At 24.4% G+C, this 24903-nt stretch overlaps 8 protein-coding genes across 8 annotated transcripts; 4 read left to right on the plus strand and 4 right to left on the minus strand.

Annotated features, from left to right (window-relative positions):
• Positions 1 to 5: 5 nt before the first annotated feature.
• Positions 6 to 2093, plus strand: SRAE_2000320100 (Probable ATP-dependent RNA helicase DDX46; the record flags this gene model as incomplete). Its single annotated transcript, XM_024654367.1, has 1 exon — positions 6 to 2093. The coding sequence occupies one exon, from the start codon at positions 6 to 8 to the stop codon at positions 2091 to 2093; it is 2088 nt and encodes a 695-aa protein (XP_024507745.1).
• Positions 2094 to 14144: 12051 nt separating this feature from the next.
• Positions 14145 to 15584, plus strand: SRAE_2000320200 (Protein unc-80 homolog; the record flags this gene model as incomplete). The annotated part of the gene is made up of 1 exon (XM_024654368.1): positions 14145 to 15584. The coding sequence occupies one exon, from the start codon at positions 14145 to 14147 to the stop codon at positions 15582 to 15584; it is 1440 nt and encodes a 479-aa protein (XP_024507746.1).
• Positions 15585 to 16545: 961 nt separating this feature from the next.
• SRAE_2000320300 (Nematode cuticle collagen, N-terminal domain and Collagen triple helix repeat-containing protein) lies at positions 16546 to 17510 on the plus strand (the record flags this gene model as incomplete). Its single annotated transcript, XM_024654369.1, has 2 exons — positions 16546 to 17370; positions 17418 to 17510. 2 exons carry the CDS (start codon positions 16546 to 16548, stop codon positions 17508 to 17510), a joined length of 918 nt encoding a protein of 305 aa, XP_024507747.1.
• Positions 17511 to 17817: 307 nt separating this feature from the next.
• Positions 17818 to 19178, minus strand: SRAE_2000320400 (Arylesterase family and Six-bladed beta-propeller, TolB-like domain-containing protein; the record flags this gene model as incomplete). The annotated part of the gene is made up of 3 exons (XM_024654370.1): positions 17818 to 18639; positions 18697 to 18877; positions 18922 to 19178. The coding sequence occupies 3 exons, from the start codon at positions 19176 to 19178 to the stop codon at positions 17818 to 17820; spliced, it is 1260 nt and encodes a 419-aa protein (XP_024507748.1).
• A 1430-nt stretch (positions 19179 to 20608) lies between these two features.
• On the plus strand, positions 20609 to 21049 carry SRAE_2000320500 (Complexin; the record flags this gene model as incomplete). Its single annotated transcript, XM_024654371.1, has 1 exon — positions 20609 to 21049. The coding sequence occupies one exon, from the start codon at positions 20609 to 20611 to the stop codon at positions 21047 to 21049; it is 441 nt and encodes a 146-aa protein (XP_024507749.1).
• A 126-nt stretch (positions 21050 to 21175) lies between these two features.
• SRAE_2000320600 (Hypothetical protein) lies at positions 21176 to 22063 on the minus strand (the record flags this gene model as incomplete). Its single annotated transcript, XM_024654372.1, has 1 exon — positions 21176 to 22063. One exon carries the CDS (start codon positions 22061 to 22063, stop codon positions 21176 to 21178), a length of 888 nt encoding a protein of 295 aa, XP_024507750.1.
• Positions 22064 to 22236: 173 nt separating this feature from the next.
• On the minus strand, positions 22237 to 22974 carry SRAE_2000320700 (Eukaryotic translation initiation factor 2 subunit 2; the record flags this gene model as incomplete). Its single annotated transcript, XM_024654373.1, has 1 exon — positions 22237 to 22974. One exon carries the CDS (start codon positions 22972 to 22974, stop codon positions 22237 to 22239), a length of 738 nt encoding a protein of 245 aa, XP_024507751.1.
• A 1465-nt stretch (positions 22975 to 24439) lies between these two features.
• On the minus strand, positions 24440 to 24798 carry SRAE_2000320800 (Hypothetical protein; the record flags this gene model as incomplete). Its single annotated transcript, XM_024654375.1, has 2 exons — positions 24440 to 24589; positions 24667 to 24798. The coding sequence occupies 2 exons, from the start codon at positions 24796 to 24798 to the stop codon at positions 24440 to 24442; spliced, it is 282 nt and encodes a 93-aa protein (XP_024507752.1).
• Between the last annotated feature and the right edge of the window lie 105 nt (positions 24799 to 24903).

Genomic DNA, 24903 nt, shown 5'->3' on the forward strand with positions numbered 1-24903 from the left:
CAAAAATGACTGATGAAGAAGTAAAAGAATATCGTAAAGAATTAGAAGGTATTAAAATTCGTGGTACTGGAACATTATGTAAACCATTAAAATCATGGGCCCAATGTGGCTTTGAATGGAAACTTTTAAGTTTTCTTAAAAAATTAGGTTATGAAAAACCTACACCTATTCAGGCTCAAGCAATTCCATGTATCTTATCAGGAAGAGATGTTATTGGAATTGCCAAAACTGGAAGTGGTAAAACACTTGCCTTTCTTTTACCTATGTTTAGACATATATTAGATCAACCAGAATTAGATGAAGGTGATGGTCCTATAAGTTTAATTTTAACACCAACAAGAGAATTAGCAATGCAAATATGGAAAGAAACACAAAAATTTTCAAAATTATTAAAATTAAAATCTGTATGTGTATATGGAGGTGTTGGTATTAGTGAACAAATAGCTGATTTAAAAAGACAACCTGAAATTGTTATATGTACACCTGGAAGAATGATTGAAATGTTACATTCTAATAATGGTAAAGTAACAAATTTACGTCGGATAACGTATGTTGTACTTGATGAGGCTGATCGTATGTTTGATATGGGTTTTGAACCACAAGTAATGAAAATTATACAAAATATTAGACCAGATAAACAAATGTTACTTTTTAGTGCTACATTTCCTAAACAAATGGAAGCATTGGCAAGAAAAGTTTTAGATAAACCTGTTGAAATACAAGTTGGTGGTAAATCTATTGTATGTAAAGATGTATGTCAAAATGTTACAATTATTGAGGAATGTCATAAATTTTTAAAACTTCTTGAACTTCTTGGTATATATTATGAAACAGGAAATGTTATAATTTTTACAGAAAAACAAGAAAAAGCTGATGAAATTGTGAATATGCTTATTAAAGCAGGATATATGGCAGCACCATTACATGGTAGTATTGATCAATTTGATAGAGATTCAACAATTGTTGATTTTAAACAAGGTGTTGTTAAAATTCTTGTTGCAACTTCTGTTGCTGCAAGAGGTTTAGATGTTAAAAAACTTAAACTTGTTATTAATTATGATTGTCCTAATCATTATGAAGATTATGTTCATAGAGTTGGTAGAACAGGAAGAGCAGGAAATAAAGGATTTGCTTATACTTTTATATTACCTGAAGGACAAGAAAAAATGGCTGGAGAAATTTGTAGAGCTTTTGAGTCAGCTGATCTCAAACCACCACAAGAATTAAAAGATATGTTCAAAAAATGGAAAGAAGATATGAAAAAAGAAGGTAAAGTTGTTAAAATTGGTACCGGTGGTTTTGGTGGTTCTGGATATAAATATGATGCTATTGAAGATGAAGCTGCTGTTAATAAAAGAAAAATGGAAAAATTACTTCTTGGTATGGAAAATCAAGTTATGGATGATGATGATGAAATAGAAGAACATTTAACAAGTATGATGAAAAGTAATAAAAGATATTTAGAGAAGGGTGCTATAAATTCAAAAATAGCTACTCCTGCTGTTGGTAATATTGAAGCAGCTACAGCTGCCTCAGATTCAGCTATGGAAAAGGTAAAGGCTGTTGCAGCAAGAATTGCTGCTGAAAGAGCAATGGCTGCTGAGACAAAACCAATACCAATACAATCAGGTTCTATTATAACAGCACCAAATGTTATTACTGGATCAACTATACATATTAATGTATCTGCTGCAGAGAAAGCTAAACAAATAGCTGAAGCATTAAATGAAAAATTAAATTATATTCCAACAGAAAATAGTTCAATATTTGATGCACCAGAAAATATTCATTATTTTGAGGAAGAACTTGAAATTAATGATTTTCCACAACAAGTACGTTATAAAGTATGTTCACGTGAAACTATATCAAGAATTCAAGAAATTGCTGATGTTGGTATATCAGTAAAAGGAACATATTATCCAAATAATAAAGAACCTAAATTTGGTGATAGAAAGCTTTATCTTTTTATTGAGGCAAGAGATGAATTTAGTTTAAAAAGAGCTAAAGAAGAAATAATATATACTATGAAGGAGGCATTTAAACAAATAACTGGTGCAAATAAAGGTCCTCAAGGTAGATATAAAATTGTATAATTATAAATTTTAATAATTTTATTGTACAATAAAAAAAAAATTGATCAATTATCATATTATGTATCTCAAGTTTAATGTATTATTAATAAAATTTTGATCATACTATATATATTAATTTAAGTAAACATAATTTTCAATAATAATGATTTCTATTATATAAATATATATAAGACTCTTGAAACCATCTTATTTCTATTTTAAAAAGATATACATATTTTTAAATAACTAAATATATTTTGTAAAATGACAAGTCATATAAAATACTATTTATATATTATACAAGTATTTCTTTTCAAAAGTTATCAAAAGTTATTTAAAGTTTATTTAGAAAAAAAAAAGTTTGTTTTTCACATTTTACAAAAGAAAACTTTTTATTTTAACATTAAAAAAAACGTCCTTTTTTATTATGTAAAAATTTCAATTATTACGAAACCATTTTCTAACTAATTCTTGCGTTATTTTCATTCAATTATCCATAATAACATAAAAGTTAAATAAAAAAAAAAGAAATATATTAGTCAAATTTATATATCACATTTAATTTTAAAGAACTTTATATAATTTACCATTAAATATAAAAAAAAATATAAAAAAACTTTTTAACATATATAAATTTAAAACACATTTTTTTTAAAAATTATTTATATTATATCATAAATTAAATAAAAACTTTATATTGACAACTATTGCATGATTAAAATAGTATAAAAAATATTATGTTTAAAGCAAATTATTAAATAATTTAAAAGTATATAATTACTATTTTATATTTTATCAAAAATTGTAAATAACTTCATACCAACATTCTACTAACTTATAAAATTTTAAAAAGTTAATTTAAAAAAAATTTTTTTCTTTTATATTTACTATTATATTAAATACAATAAAGAAAATTACTTTAAAAAAAAAAGGTTATGATAAATGTAAACAGGTTATTTTAGTAATGATTTTTATATTTTAAATTCAATAATTTTTGTTATCTTAATATATATTTATCTTTTTTTTTTAAAGATAATTTAAATATTATTGGCTCACATGCATTTATTTATTATAAAAAAATTTTTTAACACAAGTAAATAAGGAAGCAAGTTTTTTTTTTTTTTAATCAAAAAAATAATAATGAATATAAAATATTAACGTACTATTAAAACAAATATTGTAAAGATCTAGTTCTTTAATTATGTTATATATAAATTATTGTTTCATAAACTTTTAATATTGTTCCTATAAAGAACGGTATAATAGATTTATATATATATATGTATATGTATATTGAAGTTCATACATCAATTTTATTACTGGTAATTTATCTTTTAACAATACATAATTTGAAATATTATGAGTTTTAAGTAATAATTTACTACAATTTTGTTTAATAATGTAGATAGATCTTTTATTATAATTTATTTATTCTTTTATTATTAACCAAAAATTTGTTTTAAATAAACTTTTATATTGATAAAAGGTCTAAAAAGAAATTGTTGTTGTCTGAAATTTAATTGAATCGAGGAAGAGTGATTTAATGTGTTAATGGAAATAAAGGTATGTTAATTGATCAATTATATATATATATATAATATTTATTTTATATTAATTTTAAAAGTATCATTTTTCCTATTTTGTTATATTATTTTTCAATATTTTTCAATTAAATATATATACAAATATTTGTGGCATTTAGGAGAGCTGTCTTTGTCGGTTGAATATTAGAAAGTCTACTGTCATGGAGTAGCTCTCTTAGATGTTGCCAATAATTCATGTAATTATATATTTTTAAACTAAAATATTTATAATTCTTTCAAAAATTTTATAAGATGTTTTAAAACATCTGTTAATAAAAGTTAACAAAATTCTTTTTTCACATGTTTAAAGTTAAAATAAGGTATACTTTATAGTTTAAAACAAGATAATCTTTATTACATAAAAAGTATGCTAATAAAATACTTGAATATTAATAAATTTAAATTTAAAAAAAAAAAATTATTATTAATAAATTATAAATAAAACGTTACTTTATAAATTAAAACTATTTTTTTTTTTTAAATATTATTTATAAACTAATGTTTCTACTTCCCTCTCTCTGGATAAACTTAAATGTACTTTGAAGATTATCAAAAATTAACTAAACTAAATTAAATACACTCAACTGCATAAGCCTAAAGCATTTTATTTGTAAAAGTTAAAAAGAGGAGTTGTAAGCACAAAAAAAAAAAAAAATAAAAATAAAAATAAAAAAGAAAAAGGCAACAAAGAATCATCTTCACATCTATGTATAGTTTATGTATTAAACACGATAAAGGGACTTGCTGCTCTTTTTCATCTCAATCCTAGAAGACAACTACAACAACTACATTAAAGCATGGACCACATCATTATAATGGCATTTTTCTCTCTTATGTATTTTCTCTTTTTAGTAAAGATACATCACCCTAACTGAAGAAACATGTCCAAAATATGGTCCTCAATTTTAACATTAAATTTTACTTTCCCTTATATATATATATATATATATATATATATATATATATATATTTATTTATTTTATAAATGGAAGAAGAGACATATATATATGTATATATATATATTATATATATAAAAATTTTTTAGATGCTTTTCCTCTTTTGTTTTCTTTCTCAAGTTATATTAATACTCTTTATATACATATATTATATGGTTGATAAAAGATTTTTGATGGTATTAATAAAAAATTATATTTTAAGAGGTTATATTTAATAACTATATATTATTCTATTTATAAAAAAATAAAAATTATATTTATAATATTTTTTCTTTATTAAAATTAAAAAAAAATCTTATTATCAAAATTAAATTTTTTTTCCTCTTCTTATTTTTTTTTTACTATTTTATTTTTTTTTTTCAAACTTATTTTATAAAAAAATATATCGTCTTTTATAGATGTATTTTTATTTTTTTATTTAAAACATGCCTCTAACAAATTTTTCTAGTGCCAATCAATCAATGAAAATGTAAGTTATTCTTATCATATTATTATTCTATTCATTAAATAAAAGTTTTATTATTAAATAAAAAATTTTTTTTTTTATATTTTTTAGTAACAATAGAAATTGTGGAAATGATGCATCTCCTGTACCATTACCAATACAAACTTTTTTATGGAGGCAATCTAATCCATTTTTAGGTTCTAAAGTTAAAAAATTACATGAAGCTAGTGCCGTTACCTTTGAAAGGGTTGTTGTTCAAAATATTTTACATGGATTGTCACCATCTCTTTCTGATGCAATAAATTCAATACCAAGATGGCAATTTGTTAAAACTGCTTTTCCTCATATTGTTCAATGTTGTGGTTCTATACTTGGAGAGAGAGTAATTGATGAGATTGGAAATGGTAATTTATCGAGTAGTTTAGTTAAATTACTATATATTCTTCATTGGTTATTAATGGATTCAAGTAATGAATGTAATGAAGATCCTGATTCTAATAATAAAGATAATGATGATTGTATTGAATTTAAAAATTATGTATTTTCAATATCAAATATTCAACATTTTGTTTATATGATTATACCTATGTTACAACAAATTAAGGAAAATGAACTTGTATCACATTATAGATTAGAATCTGGAATTAAAATATGGAAAGCATTATGGGCACATCGAATACCTGATGTTATTTGTTTTTATGCTCCTGTTAAACAAAAATATTCACCATTACCTTTAATAAAATTATTAACAAAAAAAACATCAACAGAAAGTATATCAAATTGTGGGATGGGTGTATATCTTGGTGATGAAATTAATAAAAATGATATAATTAATGCAACAACATCAAGAAGATTTAGTCATACAACATCAACTATTATTAATATACCACCACCAAAACCTCCTAGGACAAATGAAACATTAATGGAAGATTTATTGTCTGGTCCATCAATCAAAACTAATGAAAATAAAAATAATGGTAAAATACAAAATTCTAGACAATCTATTGATTATAGTAAAAAACAAACAGTTATTACATTTCAAAATACTTCATCACAACAATTAAATTTCTCCCGTCAAAATACTCTTGATTCACCGGATTCTTATATAGAATATCGTTCCTCATTACCTGAATTTCTTGATGTTTCTGCAGCTAATTATCTTGATGTTGCTGTAATTCGATGTCTACTTATACAATATTGGACAGAAGATGGTGTTTTATGGAGTTTACATTATTTATATAATAGAATACATGATATACAATATGAAAAAATACATTATAATACATATATAAGATCTAGAAGTAATAGTGTACCTGGTAAAAGAAAAGATACCAAAACATCATTAAATGGTTTTACAAATATTAATACAATGTGTGATCCATTTATAAGTACAAATACACCACAATTAACATTTGTTGATCTTCATAAAAGTAGTGAAATATTAGATAGAAGATTAAGTACAAAAATAAGTATGAAAAGAAAAGTTAGTGTAGAAAATAAAAATAATGATGATAAAGATAAAGATAAAGATAATTCTCAGGTAATTGGTATGAATGAAGGAATATCAATATCAACATTAGAATTACCATCAAAAAGTTTTATTGAATCAAGAAAGATGTCTTTAAGTACAATAGAATATTCAAAAACAAGAAGATTATCCAAGTCATCAGTAACATTATCACAATTATCATCACAAATTTTTGATAATACATTAAAAAATTATAGTGAGGAAAAGTCACCTGAAATTAATAATGCAATCAAACCATTTTTACCATCAATCTCAGGAAAATATTTTAGTGAAGCTGTTGGTTCATCATCATTTATAACACATGATGGAAAGTTATCTTTTACTGTTATCCTAAAAACAATTCTTAGTATAATTGATCGTTATCAAAATATTAAAATTTGTGAAATAGTTTTATCAATATCTGATGTTATTTTATCATTAACAACAATAATTCATTCAAATGAATGTAATATCTCTGTTACATATCCATTAATAATACAAATATTATCAAAAATATATATATTTATGGGATGTTCAGTTGGTTGTAATGAAGGTATGCGTACAGCACATGCTGCATTTTTAAAAGTTAAGGCTAAAAATTTGATTGGGCAGATGATTAGATATGATGAGAAATATTTTAAAAAAATTGTTGGTGAAGAATTTGAAAATAAAAGTTATCATCAAGTTCTTGATTTTATACATTCTATAACAGCATTTTGTGGAGAAAAAAATTCTTTAAATGTTGGAAAAAGACGTAGTACAGGAGTAAATAGTAGATTAAGTTTTAATAGTTCATCATCATATAAAAATAAAATAATTAATCAAAAGAAAAATGATGAAAAAAAAGGAAATAGTTATAAGAATGCTTTTAATGAATCAATGAATGGTATAGAGGGAATTATTATTGATATATTTTTTAATTCATTAGTATCTAAATTAAATGAAAAAGCAAGAGAATTATTATTACCTGAAAATATGTCAGTTTATCATGATGTTAGAATGTTTGTGGCATATGTAAATGAATATCATGGTAATCCACTTAGAAAAACAGCATTATCAGCATTAATTGATAAATTAAAAATAATTAAAAGAAAATATGAGGATGATATTAAAAAAACAAGTATAATTGATGATAAAAAAAATTTTATAGAAAATGATATTAGAAAAAAAAGTAATACAGCATCTATTACAACAATAGGTAGTGGTATTAAAGGATATGGTAAAACAGAAAAGTTTGGTATAGATAATAATTTTTCTACTTTAAATTATAATCATATAAATAATCATTCTATAAGATCAGCATCACATTTAAAACAACATTCATATCAACCTAAACATTCAACATCATTGGATCAATTTAATGATACTGATAGTAATGGTGGTATTGGAATAGATATTGAAAGTAATTCTAACACATTACAAAAACAAAATCATATTGATTCAGAAAATCAACCATCCAATGAATCATTAGGAATTGAAGATGGTGGTGTATCAACAATACCACATCCATCTCCAATTCTTCATGGAACATATGCAAATACTAAACGTAAACAACAAAATAATTTATGTGGTGGTTCCTCAAGTAGTAATGAAAATACATTAGGAAAAGTATCAGGATCTAAATTTCAATTTGCTTTTTCATTACTTAAAGGTACCAGTGCCAATAATTCAAATACCAATTTAAGACAAGATCTTTCTGAAGAAGATATTATTTCATTGGCATCCTCTAAAAATGGTATAGAAATGATGGGTAATTTTTCTACAGAAAATATTATAAATTTAGATGATGAAAATTTATCATACTCATCACCAGCAATTGGATCATTAACATCAAAAATTGATGGATATAATAATAATTTAACATTACAAAAAGAAACAATTAATGCTATAATATGTGATAAAAAAATGGTTAATTTAAAAAATTTACGTGAAGGTATAAGAAGATTTAACTTTTTATTAGAAATGTCAAATCCTGGTGATGTTTTAGATGCTCCATTAATTGGTGCATTAATAGATTTAAAATCACCAATTATTAGTAGAGCATGTATACTTTTAGAATGTTCATTTTATATAAATAGATGTAATAAAGGTGATTGGGCTGAATGGATAAAATCAAATATATCAATTAATAATAGTAATTTTTTTGGAAGAAGTGGTTGTACAACAAATTCATCAAAAGCCAACCAATCATATGGTTTTCAATCTTCTGGTTGGTATAATGCTATTGGTATTAATACATATAATTATGGTGGTAGTCAAATTGGTGGTACACATAAAAGTGGTACAAGTTTAGGTTCAAATTTAGGTGTTATTGGAAGAAATAAAAAATTACAAAGTATGCAAAGATTAGCTGGTAAAAATTTTTATCGTTGGGGATTATGTTTAGCTGGAAAATTAAAAGTTATACTTGATAAAGAAGATGAAAATGAAAAAAATTTAGATGATTTATCATTAAATGATAAAAGAAGTAATAAATTACATGAAGAATTGGAGTGTTTTCTTGATGATGCTACTGTTAATAATAGTTCTGGTGAAGGTGCACCAAAAGCATTACAATTACTTGGATGTTTTTTACTTTTACAAATTACAACATATTTAAGAGAATCTTTTCAAATTTTACCAAAAGTTAATAAAAATATTAATGCAAGAAATTCAGGAAATCAATTTACATTACAAAATTGTGGACAAATGGGACCTATTAATGTTAATGATAGTAAATATAATTCACAAAGACGATGGTCTATTTTATCAAATACATTCATTCAACATGGTGGTTCAGTTCATTCAATTAATGAACCATCAATACCACAAGTTGGTATTATAAGTAATGTACCTGTTGAAAGAAGAGTATCTTATAGTACAATTGATGATGATTCTAGTACAAGAGGAAGTCATGATACAATTGATGAATTAAGTATATCAAATAATTTAACTGAAAATTGTAGAAAAAGTGGTTCATCAAAAAGTACTAGAATTTCACAGGGAAGAACAAGATTATTTAAAAAAACATCACCTATTAGAAAAAGTAGTACTACTGATACTTCTGGTATCAAAACAACCCATAAACGTGATTTTTCATTTAAATTTAGAAGATCATCAAAACAACAAGTTGAAAGTCAATTATCTGTATCACCAACAACTGGACATGAAAATTTATCAGAAGAAAGAGAAAATATTGAAGATATTGATAATAGTACAGAATCAGGAAATCAAATTTATCATTCACCATTAATAACACAAAATGAAGGAAATGAAAAATCACCTGAAAGAAGGTGTACAGCATCAATAAGAAAAAATTCATTACTTAATCAAGTTCATCAAAATTTAAATTCAGTTCCATCAGCTCCAGTAACAACATCTACAATTGCAGAGGAAGATGATGAATTAAGTAAAAAAATTCCATGGATTCCTATTATTTTACGTGTATTAAATTCTTTTGATTTTTCATGTAATCATGAATTAATATGTAAAAATAATTGTTTTCTAAGATGTTACAAACAATGCCATAAATTACTTGAAGCATTTAAAATAATTCATGGAAAGGATGATGATATTTTATTAAATAATGAAACATTAGATTTAGAATCAATGACTATATTTATGCCATTATTTGATAAAAGAGAAAAAATATTAGAATCATTTGAAAATTATAAACGTGGTAATTATACATTAAATAAAGGTATAATAAATCATCCATCAATTTCATCAACAAGAAGAGAATCAGCTATTATAAGAGGCTTACCAAATAATCCATCAAATTGTAATAATATTTTTGATGATGATAAAAAAATTCCTATTAGTTTAAAAGGTATAATGGATAAATTAGGAGAAACAGAAGATACTATAATTAATAGTGGACAAGTTAAACAAGGTAGTGATAAAGGTATTGATAATAAAGAATTATTAGAAATAGAAAAAGTTGAAGAAAATGAATTAAATAAATTAAATGATATTTTATCACCAATAAGTGTTTTTATCAATACACAATTAAAAAATGTCATACATGCACCTATATCATTTTTTCTTAAAAGTGCTGTTATAATGAAAAATGAAGATTTTAATAGTTGTGTTAAAACTTGTTGGAATTTATTAACATTTAATGATACAAATATTTCTTCATCTGCTGCTGCTTTATTTATTTTATGTGCTATTAAAATACCTAATGAAGTTACTAAAATTATTACAGAAGATTTAAATTCATCAAATCCTGATACAAGAATATCTGGTATACAAAAATTTTATGTTCTTTGGAGAAATAGATTTCATGTATGGCAAAAAATGGAAGATGGTGCACAAAGTATTTTTAAAATACCACCACCATCAATAGATTTTACCTTACCATCACCAATGATTGGACAGTCACATGCTCCAGTAATTGATCCACCATGGATGCCATATGTTAAAACTAGAGTTGAGGAATTATCTATAAAAGAGGAACAACATTCAACATCACAAACTATTATGACAATGACAAGAACAAGAAGAAAACAAAAACAAGAAATGGTTAAAAAAGCGATACGTGAAGCTGAGGAAAAACAAAGTGAATTACGACAAAAATATATGATTAGAAGTACAGCATTAATACAACAGTCTGCCTATGAACCAACATTATTTCAACACTCAATACAAACATTACCACCATCATCACAAGGTTCAAATATTCCTATTAGTAATAGTAATGTAGAATTTGATATTCAAGAAATTGATCCACAAGTTAATATTAATGTATTACCACAAGCAACACATTCATCACAAAAACATATGCCAATGGCTGTTATAACACAACCATTATTACCATCATCTATATTAGCTGCTGTACCACATATTGTTGAATTATATTCAGATGTAGAAGTTTCAAGAAATGGTTTATCAGTATGTTGTTTAGCTAAACAAGTAACATGGAGTTGTATAATAGAAGAACCATCATTATTTTTTAGACATTTTTTAGAAAAATTAACAAATAAAGATAAACAAGAATATATGATATCATTATTAAGAAAACTTCTTTTAGCTTTTAAATATATTCCAAGTCAGACAGCATACTGTTTATTAAATTATTTTTTTGGTTTTGTAATGTTTTATGTACGATCACCATCTGATGGATCAGATAAAATTTTATCATTAGCTTTATCAACTATATGGCTTATAACACCATATGTACATGGTTTATATTTTAAAGATTTAAAACAAACATTAAAAAAAGAACAATGTGATCAGGCATTAATGATAACAGCAAATGTTCCATCAGCAAAAAAAATTATTGTTCATGGTCCAGATCAATCTTCAGGTGGTATACCATCACAATTTCCAATACATGAAGATACACAATTTCATCAAATATTAATAGATTCAATAGAATTTTTTAATATTCCTCAAGAGGAGGCTAATCAATATTATTTAGTAGATGCTAAAACTGGTATGGTACATGTATTAACAAATTATGTACGTGATTTTTATTTTTTTCATCGTTCATTTTATCCACAATTATATCTTGTTAAATTAAATTGTCATGAAGCAATGATAAAACAAAAATTAAATACATTTTATCAAAAACAAATTGAGAGTGGAAAAGTTTTATTAACACATAATGCATTAAAACATTCCCCTGAAAATGTAATACCACAAAGAATCTTTTTTTTACATGATGAATTTACACATTTATTATCATTCCCAAGAAAAGCAATTGAATCATCATTTTCAATGTATTTTGGTGATTATGGAGATGAATTAAAGGCTGTTGATTCAATGCATAAATTAACATGGGTAAATTTAATAACATCAATATTTGAAAAAATGGAAAATGCTTTTATGTTTGGTGATTTACATTTATTTATTAATGTTATAAATGGTGTTATGATTGTTCATTGTGAAGATATATTAATATTAAGAAGATGCCTAGCAACATACCTAACAGTAGCAATTCATTTTAATCAACATTTTGCATCACAAGGATTTTTTTTAATTATTCCAACTATATTAAGATGTTATAGTCAAAGGCAAACTAATAGAATGTTTTGTGAAAGTATTGAATTTTTATGTAAACAATTTTATATACTTCATCGTAAACCATTTTTATTACAAATGTTTGGTGCTATAGCAAATTTAATTGATATGAATAATAATATGTTAGATATTAATCCAGTAAAAATTAAAGGTAAATATTTTTTTAATCTTATTAAATCAATGGAATCATTGGCAATTATTAATGATACACTTGATATATTATCACTTGTACCATATCCTAAACCATTAAAACCATTAGATTTATGTTATAAAGAAGATCCTAATGCATTTAATTTACTTACTGATGCAATGGCAAGTTGTGTAACTGTATGTTGTTATGCACCAGAATCAAAAAGAAGTTATCAAATGATACTTGTTATGGAAGCATTTATGCAACATTATTTTGAAAATTTAGAAGAAGAAACATCTAAAAGTAATAATAATATTAGTTCAGTTAAAATGGAAATTAATTTTTTTAATACTATATGTGTTGAAATGAAAGCACTTATTAATGGTTGTGATATTTTAGCAAGAGGTCCTAATAGAACATTTGATAGTGTATTAATAAGTTCAGGTGTTGGTGATATGAAATCAAGAAATTTTGTTATGGCAGAATCACCAATGTTTTTTGATCCACCAACTATGGGTGAAGAAGAAACAATAGTATATGGAAATAATAGTAATGGTGGTAAAATAAATAATAAAGAAAAATGTAGGCATCAAATTAGTTCATCTAATTGGGATAGTGCTAATAATGAAAATAGTAGTGAAATTCAAAGAGAATTATATAGAAGACCTAGAGATGCATTATTAACATTATCTGCTTTATATATTGAAAAAGGTAGTACACGTTTAAAAGAACTTAGTAAATTAAGTAATTTAACTACAGAACATTTAAAACTTCCAGAATTATTTGATCATAAATGTCATATAAAATTAGCAGAAATAGCATTATCATTATTAAAATTAGCATCATCAGATTTAATTACAATGTCAAGTGTTGGATTACAAAAATATTTTACAATAATTCTTCCAATAACTGATTGGAGTATAGAAGCTAATCGTTCTATTTTAACAATTCTACTTAGACGTCTTGATAAAACAATATCAAAAATAGGTAAAAAACCATCATTAAGAAGGAGAGCTAATTGGAATGCATTAGCTGGTTGGTTGAGTGGTCTTCATCAAACTTTAGCATTATTTCCATATATAGCACATCTTCATCCAGTTAAAACAATTAGTCAAATGTGTTTAAGAATTATTGTTGGTGATAATTGTCAAGATGATAGTGGTATAACACAAACTATTACTACTAATCCTAATCAAGGAACAACTTATACTAATACAACCAATTTTAATAATTCTCAAGTTAATGTTAATTTTGCTAATACATTAGGTTTTAATACTATTATATCACCATTTGTACCTAATATTATATTTTCAAATACTGTAATTAAATTGGTACTTTTTTTAATGCAAGCATTAGGTCAATTAATATTTTCTATAGAAACAGTCTGTTCACCAGAATCTGTTGGTTATGCATCAACAGAAAGAATTGAAGGTTTATTATGTTATATAATGATACCAATGTTTTTTAAATCAGCACATCCTACAAAAGATGCACCATCAATGGCATCAAAAGATCTTGGATATTGTTTACAAATTATGTATAATTCAATACTTCCTGTAAATAATAAACAAAATATACAATCAAATATAGCTCCATCATTATCAGTTATGACAAGTACAAGAATTAATAATACTGGTGGAATAGCAGCTGAAATAAGTGGTAGACAAGGTAGTGTTTCTGTAACAGAAAAAGGTCACTCTGCAACAGTATCAAGTTTATTTGTTGTTCGTGAATCAATTGTTCAATCAGTTTTTTTTGCATTAAAAGTAATGATACTTAGTTTTCAAAAACAAATGACATTACATTGGCCAAAAGTTATAAAAATAGTTAAAGAACTTATTGGACAAAAATATATTGGAAATTCATTATTATCATTTACTGATTTTTTAATTCAAGCAAATTTACCAATAAGTATTATTGTATTACCAATGATTGAAACAAAATTAAAACAAAGAACTAATGGTGGTACATGTGGTTCAGAAAGTGATTTATATGTTTATAATGAAATTAAAAAAAAATTAGCTATGAAAGATAAACTTAGTTTATTAGAAAAATCATCACGTTCAATGTTAGAAGAATTGAATAATGAATTAATAACAATGAGAGAGGAATTTCAAACAAAATTATTTGAACTTGTTACAAAACGTGAAACACCAACAAAAGTTTCAGGTGTTTGTGAAGGAACATCTGACACCAGCTCTTCTATTGGTTCAATAATTTCAACTATGCCAAGAAACTCAACAACAGGAATTAATATTAAAAATTCTTTAAGAGATTCAACTAGAAGGCATTCCTCTATAACTGGAAAAAGAGGTAGTTTTATATATAAAAATTTCAATAAAAGTCATGATACTGAAATAGGACATTGTAATTCACAGGTTGATGCTATTTATGAAGATAATGAAGATGAAACACCATTAATGGCTAGTACACAAAGATCTAGACAAAGTTCTATTGGAGCTTTAGGTATATGGAGAAGTATAAGACATAAAAAAAAGTTAGATACAGATAATAGTGAATATTTAAGTGGATTAGAGGATAATAGTATAGAAATGATGGAGATGCAGAAACGGATGACTGGTGTACCATTTTCAAGAAAAACTGGATCATTAAAAGCAAAAGTAGTATCAACAGGTGTTATAAATAAAGGAAAAACAATGAATGATGACTTCGAGAAAGGATATATTAATGGAAGTCCCTCAAACAGTAATTCATTATCCAATTCATATAAATTAGAAAATGACAAAGAAGGTAATATAGAATTTAAAAATTCAATACATGATAAATGTAAAGTTGTTCAATTTTCAAGTAATAAACCAACAAATTATGATATAGAAGATGATGATGATAGTTATACAAGTATAACAATAACTCATCATCTCATTTAAAACAATTATATTTTTATGCTCTTTATTATTAATATTGATAAAACGCGGGAAGACAAAGTTTTTTTTTATTAAAAAAATTAAAATAATATATTTAGCTTTTTTTAAGTGCCAATGCATTTATATTTATTGTTTTTTTTTTCTTAATCAAATAAAATAAAAAAGTTTTAATATAATTAAAAAAATACTAGTTTTATATAAAAATAATAATAAATTATATAATTATTTTTAAATTGAATCCCACTTCAAGAATCCTTAACAGTTATTCATGTTTTATACTAAAGTAAAAAAAACTATTATCTTTATGGAATGTTTACATAAAGGAACTAGATGTATTTAATATATAAAATAAATTTAAATTATCCTTTTGTTGTTGGTTATTTTTTTTTAATCCTTTTTTTATATTTGACATAATTTTTTATTCTTTTTTTTTTATTAAAAATAGTAACGTATCAATTCTCGGTTCTTTATATATATTTTCATTATTTTTACCTTTACAAATAATAATTTAACAAATAATCTAATTAAACTTTATTTTTTTTAATATATATTTAATAATCAAAACATTTTTTAAATTTTTTAAATATTAATTAATTAATTACCTTTTTTTTTAAACAACATTACAAAAAAAACAACAAAATATAAATATTTTTGTTTATTAATATTAAACAATTAACAATATCCATAATGATATGTATAGCAATTAGGTAATAATTCTCCATAACATTTAAACCTGTTTCATAAATTATATATTTTTTACTAGCTGCATCCTTTTTGATAGTTAAAAAAAAAGAGAGAGTGTAAAGTGACAATAATTAACTTGATTTTGATAACAATTCAAGAGATTTTAGTTTTTTTTTTTTATACATAATACAAACTACCACCTGTATAAAAGGAAAGTAAATTTTTTTTTATAATACATTCATTCTTTTTAAGATATTGTCTTTCTATCATAATACTCAATATGGAGGAAAAAAATAAAATTCAAGAAGCAGAAAAACTTAAAAATTTAGCTTTTTGTGGTGTTGCTATTTCCACTGTTGCTACACTTGTTTGTGCTATCTCAATTCCTATGTTATATAGTTATTTACAAGGAATTCAATCAAATATGCAAAGTGAAATTGACTTCTGTAAAGCAAGATCAGGTAATATTTGGAAAGAAATTACCAGGACACAAGTTTTATCTAAAGTTACTGGAGGTAGATTTGCACGTAAAGCTGGTTATGGAAGAGGAAGACAATCATATGGGGATGAATTCAGAATACTTCATGACTCACCATTCGGTGGTGGTTGTTGTGGATGTGGTGTTTCAGGACCCGGTAATCCTGGACCACCAGGAGCTGATGGTATGCCTGGTGCAGATGGTGAACCTGGTCTTCCAGGAAGAAATGGACCTGATGGACCTTCAGCTACACCTCCTCCAAGATTTGAATTTTGTTTCGATTGTCAACCAGGACCACAAGGACAAGCCGGTAGACCTGGACCTAAAGGACCACCAGGAAAACCAGGAAGTCCAGGTAGTGATGGTATACCAGGAAATGTTGCATCAAGTGGAGAACCAGGTGCACCAGGTGAGGCAGGTGAACCTGGAAGACCAGGTATTCCAGGACCACCAGGACAACCAGGTATTATTTTGGATACTCCTGCTCCTGATGGTCCACCTGGACCACCAGGTCCACAAGGTCCACCCGGAATACCAGGTCAACCAGGTGAACCAGGAGTTCCAGGAAGTGATGGAAAACCAGGTGAGGCAGGTGAATCAGGAATTAATGGTGCTCCAGGAAAACCGGTAAGTTATTTTTATAAAAAAAATATTTTATTATTTACAATTTTTAGGGTCAAAATGGAAACGAAGGTTCAACAGGACCACAAGGTCCTCGTGGTTCTTGTACTCATTGTCCATTACCTAGAACTGCTCCTGGATATTAAGTATTTTAATTGCAAAAATTTGCAATTATTAACATTTTTATTATATCTTTTATCTTTTTATAAATATCAATTTAATTGAATAAATGATTAACAATAATATTATACTTTTTTTTTATTAAATTGACCAAGTTTTTTTTTTTTTGTAAATAATATTCATATAAAAATTACTACTTAAAATATAATAAATTGTATAAAAAAATTTTATAATTTCAATAGTAATAATATTTTTAAAATTATATTATTGAATGAACAATTATTAAAATTTTTTTATAAAATTTCTTTTCATTATAAAAATAAGAAATATTTTTTAAACAATTTTTATATTAAGTTTTGGACAATACAATAGGCCATCACTTTTTGAGGTTAAAATTAATTGATCATCGTAAATTGAAACATCATTTGCAAAAGAAAAATATTCTCCATCATCAGCAAATGGTTCTGTTGCAATCCAACTTTTCATCATAGTATCTTGAAATCTAATACGATGAACTTTTGTTTCTTTATCATGAATTGTTTGATTATTATAATCTTGAATAAAATCATTATATAATTTTTTCCATAAATGAACATATGATAATGACCATATATCACCACTTTTTTTATCAACAAATAATTTTTTTGGTGATGAAAGTATTGTATTAATATCTGAGGCCTCTTCAAGTGAAAAATCAGGCTTAATGTAGTATGCTTTAATACTCCTCGCTATTATCTGCCCCACAAATAATCTATTTCTTTTACCATCTATTGTTATATCTTTTGGATATGACAAACCGTCAACAACTTTATTAGCATTTTTACCATCATAAAAATATATACTGCCATACTTGAGATTAGTTATAATTTCAAGTGTTTGTAAAAATACATTATTTAAGGAATAAAATGATGAAACAAGATATAAACGATTAAAGGCAACTGGTGAGAGAGATGAAATTCGAGGAATGGCAGGAATATAGTATCTTGAGTTAAATATTAACCTTGAGTGTTTCTGCTCCCATGCAAATACAATTATCTCATCAATATCTTTTTTTTCATTTATTAAATAAAAGAATATATTAAAATTAACTCCATAATATGAGATAGATTTAATATTTAATATAATATCTTTTTCTAGTTTCCAATCTATAGCTAACTATAAAATTTTTAATTATATATATTTTAAATAATTTTTTTTTTTTTGTAAACTTACTTCATTTATTATATCTTTCCTCTCAAATTCAACACCATATACTTTTCCTTTTTGAGTAAAATAAAGAATCATCTCTATTTCATCTACAACCAACATACCAATTAATGGCTCTTTAAATGATGGTTTATAACATGTTGAAGGATGATGAGGATGAATATTTTGATTCGTATCTAAGATAAGACTTTATAAAAAATTTAATTATAATAAAAATTATTTTAAACTTACATCCATCTTATAAACCATGAAGTTAAAATTGTTACAAAAAATGTTAAAATTAATTTTTCAATAAATCCAATATTATAAAATGAATTTTTAGTATGTTTGAATGTCTTTGAAACATTATCTATAATATTTTCTTTTTCTATATATTTTTTAACTTTTTTTTCATCAAAAACATCCTTTCTTGCTTTTCTATTTTCAATATTATTCTCCTCCTTCTTCTCATCTTTCTCTTTCTTTTTAAATATTTTATATTTTCCCATTTTTGTGTTTCTGAAAAGTAAATGTTACAATATATCTTAAAATAATTTTCTAAAATATAAAATGAACCATTGTGTATGGATATATTTTTAATGAAAGTATACTAATATTTTAACAGTTTTTTTTTTCTTTTTTTTTTTTATTCTATAAAATATAATATTAGTTATTTTGTGTATTCAAAACTACTAGAGGAAACCATCATAATAATGGTTTTAAAAAAAAATTAGAAGAAATAATAGTTGTTACAAACTTTTTTCCGTTAAACCAACCATTATATTTCTTTTTGTCTCTTTATGTTAAGGTTTAAAATATTGTTAGGTTCATATATACTATTTATGGCCACCCCTATATATACATCTATGAATGAGGAAAAATATGCGTGTTGATAAAAATTAAGATGGGTGTGTAGTTTTGTTGCTATAGTTATAAGAAACATAATTTTAAGTTATTCTGTTAAAATTCTATTATTAAATAAAAAACTTTCTATGTGATTGGTTAAAAAAACATGTTTTTTATTTTTTTTTTATTTTTTCTACATATCTTATACATTGAGTTTCTCATACTATATGATAGATTAAAAAGGATTAACAAAAATATATCCAATGAATATATATTGCTGTCTGTATATTTTTTATGAATAAAACACACATACAAATAATTGAATTTATCTTCAAAAGCTAAATTCTTGTGATATATATAAAAAAAAAATTGTTTTAGTATTTTAGTAACCTTATATAGTAGCTAGTATAAAGAGAAATATCTACTCACATAAAAAAGAAAGTTTATAAATGTTGTAACTTTAAAAGATTAATCTTGATAAAGAAAGAAATATAAATCCTAGTGCTGTGATAAAATGCATCATAAAATATATTTTCTTTTATTATTTTCTTACTTAATATGTATATATATGTATATGAAAAAGAATATCTTTAAAAAGTCTCTTCATTTTTATTTTATATTTTTCAATATTTAATACTTATATATACAATTTTTTTTTCAAGTTTAATAATCACATCTTATTAAAAATTTTTTTATTTATGATAAAAAAAAATATATATATTATTTTTTTGCTTTATAAAATTTATGTGAATTGTATAATGAAGTGTTTTAAAAGAAAACATAATAATAATAATATATTGTAAAATGACTTGTTGATAAAAGCTACCCTTTTGCACAATTAGATGAAAGAAAAAAAACCAATTTACTTGAAAGCACTTTTATAAATATTTTATGAACTAAAGTTATCACATTCCTTTTTTAATTCAACATTTTTTAATAATATTTTAAAGTACTTTATAAAATTTCTTCCTTTTTGTTGTTGATTAAATTGAACAAACTTTTTACAACCTACTTCTTTTATCGATTGTTTATTTGGGGTATACCTAACACAATTACAATAAATTTATTATTTTAATTTTATAGATAAAAAATAATGGCTTCTTTTGTAATGAAACAAATGGTTGGTGGGCAACTTAAAGAGATGACTGGTGGTTTAGGTGACCTCACTGGTGGAGATGCTGAAAATAAAACTGAGACAGGTGAAGATCCAGAAGTTATTGCTGCTAGAGAGGAACAGGAAAGACGAAGAAAAGAGAAACATCGTAAAATGGAAGCTGAACGTGAAAAGATGCGTGAAACTATTCGTGGAAAATATAATATTCAAAAAAAAGAAGATGGAATGCAATTTAATATGAGTGATGGAAGAATTGGTTCATCTGTAAAAAAAACACCGGAACAATTAGCTGCTGAGATGGCTGCTGATGATGATAGTATAATTGGACAATTAGGATTAACTGAACATGTTGATAAAGCTAAACAGGTTGTTAATAACGCTGTAGATTTGGTTAAAGGATTCCTACCTTTTGGAAAATAGATTCACTTATTAAAAATTATGTAAATGAAAAAAAAAAGAATGAAAGTATATATGAATATGATTAAGCAATGTAAATGATATAAAATAAAAGAATATTACTTTATATATATATTTTTTTAAAATAAATTAAACCTTGAGAACATTATCTCTTTGAAAATTATCACCATAAATTAAACGATTAAGATCACTTTTTGTTGTAGCAATTGAATACCTTAAAACCCCAACATAAGGACTTTCTTTAATATTCTGTAATTCTTCAGCTTTACATTCTTTTGTTTTAAATCTACCGGGCATTTTATTTTTCATTTCTTCTGCTTTTTCTTTCATATTATTTACTTCAATTTCACGTCGTAAACAAAATGCAGTAAGATTATCCTCAACTATTTTATAATATGATGAAGAAATAGTATTTTTTAAAAGTTTAACACATAATTTAGCATTGCACTGTAATTTTATAAGCATCATTATAGCATTGTAATAAGTAGCTGCACCTCTATCAAAGTCATGATAATGTCTTGTTAAAATAATACTCCATAAGTCAATAAGCTCCTCCTCAAAAATTTTTGCTTTTCCTACTTCTTGACGATAGAAATCAATAAATATTGCAGACATATTAGCTTCATATGGTAGTTGATTATCACCACCTTCAGTTTGATCTAAAAATCTTGAAAAAGAACGTTTCAATAATATACAACGTGCCTCTGCCTCAAAACAACGAAGTATTTTTTTTAAAATTAAAGTTAACTCTTCCATAACATTTATATCAAACATACTCCTAGCAATTTTTAACGCTGTATGAGCAAAAAATTCAGCAAAGTCATGAACATTATTTCGACTATACACATCTTCTGGAATACTATTAAGTAACTTTTCTACAGCATATGTCACCTGATATGCCAATTCATGAGTCATATATTTTGTGGCTGGTGACAACATATTAATTAATAAATATGACTTGGAATATACTTTTGGCAATTTCTCTGGAAAATCACCCGTTATTAAGAATTTCTCCATTAAGTTTAATAATTCCATATCTGTAAAAAAATATTATATAAGTTAAAATATTATTTATAAAGAATATACCGTCTGGAGGGGACCAATATATAATATTTTAAAAAAATTAACAAATATAAAATAATTATTCATTCTTAACAAAACAATAAAAATGTATATTTAAAATTTTTTTTTCATTTAGCACCAGCGGTAGCCTCAGCTGCCCTTCTTAAAGCAGCACGTTTACCAACCATAGCTGTGAATCCAGATTTAATAGCAGAAACAGAGCATTTTGAACCACAAGTTTTACACTGTAAAAAGTATAATCTTGTATCTTTTGTTAATTCAGTATCTGAAGAACGACATGTATGACAAGTGACATATTCTTTAATATATTTTCTTAAGACATTTTCAAAATGTTTTTGTTGAAAACGTCCTTTAACAATTAAACAACTATTGCCATCCAAAGATCCAGTTGTACCTAATTCTGTTAACAAAAATTGTAATACATGCTTATGTTGACGTTTTAAAATTCTACATATTTCAGCAAAATTAGTAAATGCAGTTTTTTTAGAACCAGCTCTAGCAACCTGAGGAGGTTTCATGACAAACTTTTTCTTATCACCTGTAACTAATTCTGGATTTTTTTCACGCATTATACCAAAAACTAGATCTAGTAATTCTTCATAACTATAATCTGGCCATGAACCATTAGCATCAATAAGATTTGTTCTTCCAATTCCTGGTGCTATACCATCCTCACTTGCTGATACTTCCTCAGCAGCTGCAGATTCTACGGGAACCTTTTTTTTTGACTTTTTTTTTCCCAAAACAAGTTCAGTGTCACCATCAGCATTATCAACATCATCAAGAATTGGTTGTTTCTTCTTCTTTTTTTTTTCTAATTTTAGTGTAAGATCTTCATCAGACATTATGATTCTAAAAAAAAAATTTACCATTACAAGTTAAAAAAAAAAAGTTAAAGAAAAATTGTTGTAAAAATATGCAAAAAAAAAATTATTAAAAGATTGCCAATATAAAAAAACAATAATAACAAATTAAAAAATAAAATTATATATTTTTTTTTAATTTTGAAATATCCTCAATAGATTTAAGAATTAAAAATTCACAATAACCATTTTTGCAAAAACATCTCTCCAATTTTTGATAATTTCTTTTGCAAAAACACCGGCATAAATTCTTACAACGAATTTTTAAAAAACTTCTTGGAGCCAAGAGTTTTCTGTGAAAGATTTATTAAAAGTTAAAATATATTTTGAAATATTAAAAATAATTATTACTATAAAAATTGTCACCTATTTTTTAATTTAAAACATTTATTTACATATAGAGTAAAATAAATTTAAAGTTAATAAGTAAATATATAAATTATTGAAAATTTATTACTTATAAAGTATTCCTTAAAAATTTTACTTTAATAAATTCACACACTAAATTTATTTTAATTAAATAATTTTTAAAAAAGAACTACATGTAAGTAATATATTGCATGACATCTTGTATATTTATAGAAATATTAATCTCATAATTTATATGAAAATTTTGTGAAATAATTAATTACTATTTATTTTTTATAGTAAATTTTACTGTAACAATTAGTAACACATGGTTACCTTAAAAAGTAGTAGTATAATTTTATGCTTTAAATATTTAAATATATTAACTTATTTTAATATACTATGTTAATTCATTTTTTTTATGTAGATACAATTCTCAGTAATGGTATATAATTTTCTCATATTTAAGGAAAAGAATTTACATAATAGTTTTAAAAGTTTTTTTTTTTATACAAAGTATTTACTTCATAAATAATTTAAATTTCCTTAAAAAAAATTTTGGTAAAAGAAAAGAAAAATTTTATGCATATTACATTTTAAATTTTTGAATTATTTATGTATTTACACTTTGACAGAATAATTTTTTAACTATCTTTTTTTTATCTTTGACGTTAAAACATATGTGTAATATTAAAAAATATAATTATTGTTAGAAATAAAAAAATTGATGATAATATTTGTGTAATTTAAAGTAATTACCATGTTCCGATAATACATTTTAAATTATGTCATATATTATTTTTCTAAAAATTTTGAATTATATATTTATGCCTGCATTTGTTCACTAAATCCATTAGCTAAATTTTTTATTTACTTAATCTATCGAAAAAGTTAACATTATTTTAAAACATTTTAAATGCAAAAGATTTATAAATAAAATTTTGCTAGTATAAACTTTATTATAAAAAACATGAAAAATTTTATTCTCTTTTTTTATTATGTAAAAAAAGTAACGCTTATGCAATTTATTCTATATTAAAGTTTAAATATAATATTTAGTAAATTAGGTGTAGAAAATCTAGACTTTGTCAGATTTCAGCTACATTTTATCATCAGACACTTTATCCATCAAACATTGCATAGCTTTTTCAATACTCTCCATCTTTTTAGACATACTTTCAATTTTATCCTCAAATGCCTGTGCCAATTCCATTTGTTTCTTACTAGCCATTGTAATTATTGTTTCTATCTAAAAAATTAATGAAGTGAAAATTTTAATTATTATAATAATAATGAAAAAAAAAATTAATATTAGATAAAACGTACATTCATCAATAAATCAGCTGTTTCTGCAACGGCACCATCTTTCATTTGTGCAAGTTTATTTAAATTATCCGCATGTTCACTATCAGATATCTGAGGAACTGTTGATGGTTGAGACTCTTCAGCATTAGACATTATAGCAATAAGAAAAAACTAGCAATTCAAGCTATTAGAAAAAATTTTTTGACAATAAGTGGTCACTCTACCAAATAAACAAAAGTTTTTCGTTTTAAGGTTTAG

Source organism: Strongyloides ratti, assembly GCF_001040885.1.
Source record: "Strongyloides ratti genome assembly S_ratti_ED321, chromosome : 2".
Lineage (NCBI taxonomy): Eukaryota > Metazoa > Nematoda > Chromadorea > Rhabditida > Strongyloididae > Strongyloides > Strongyloides ratti.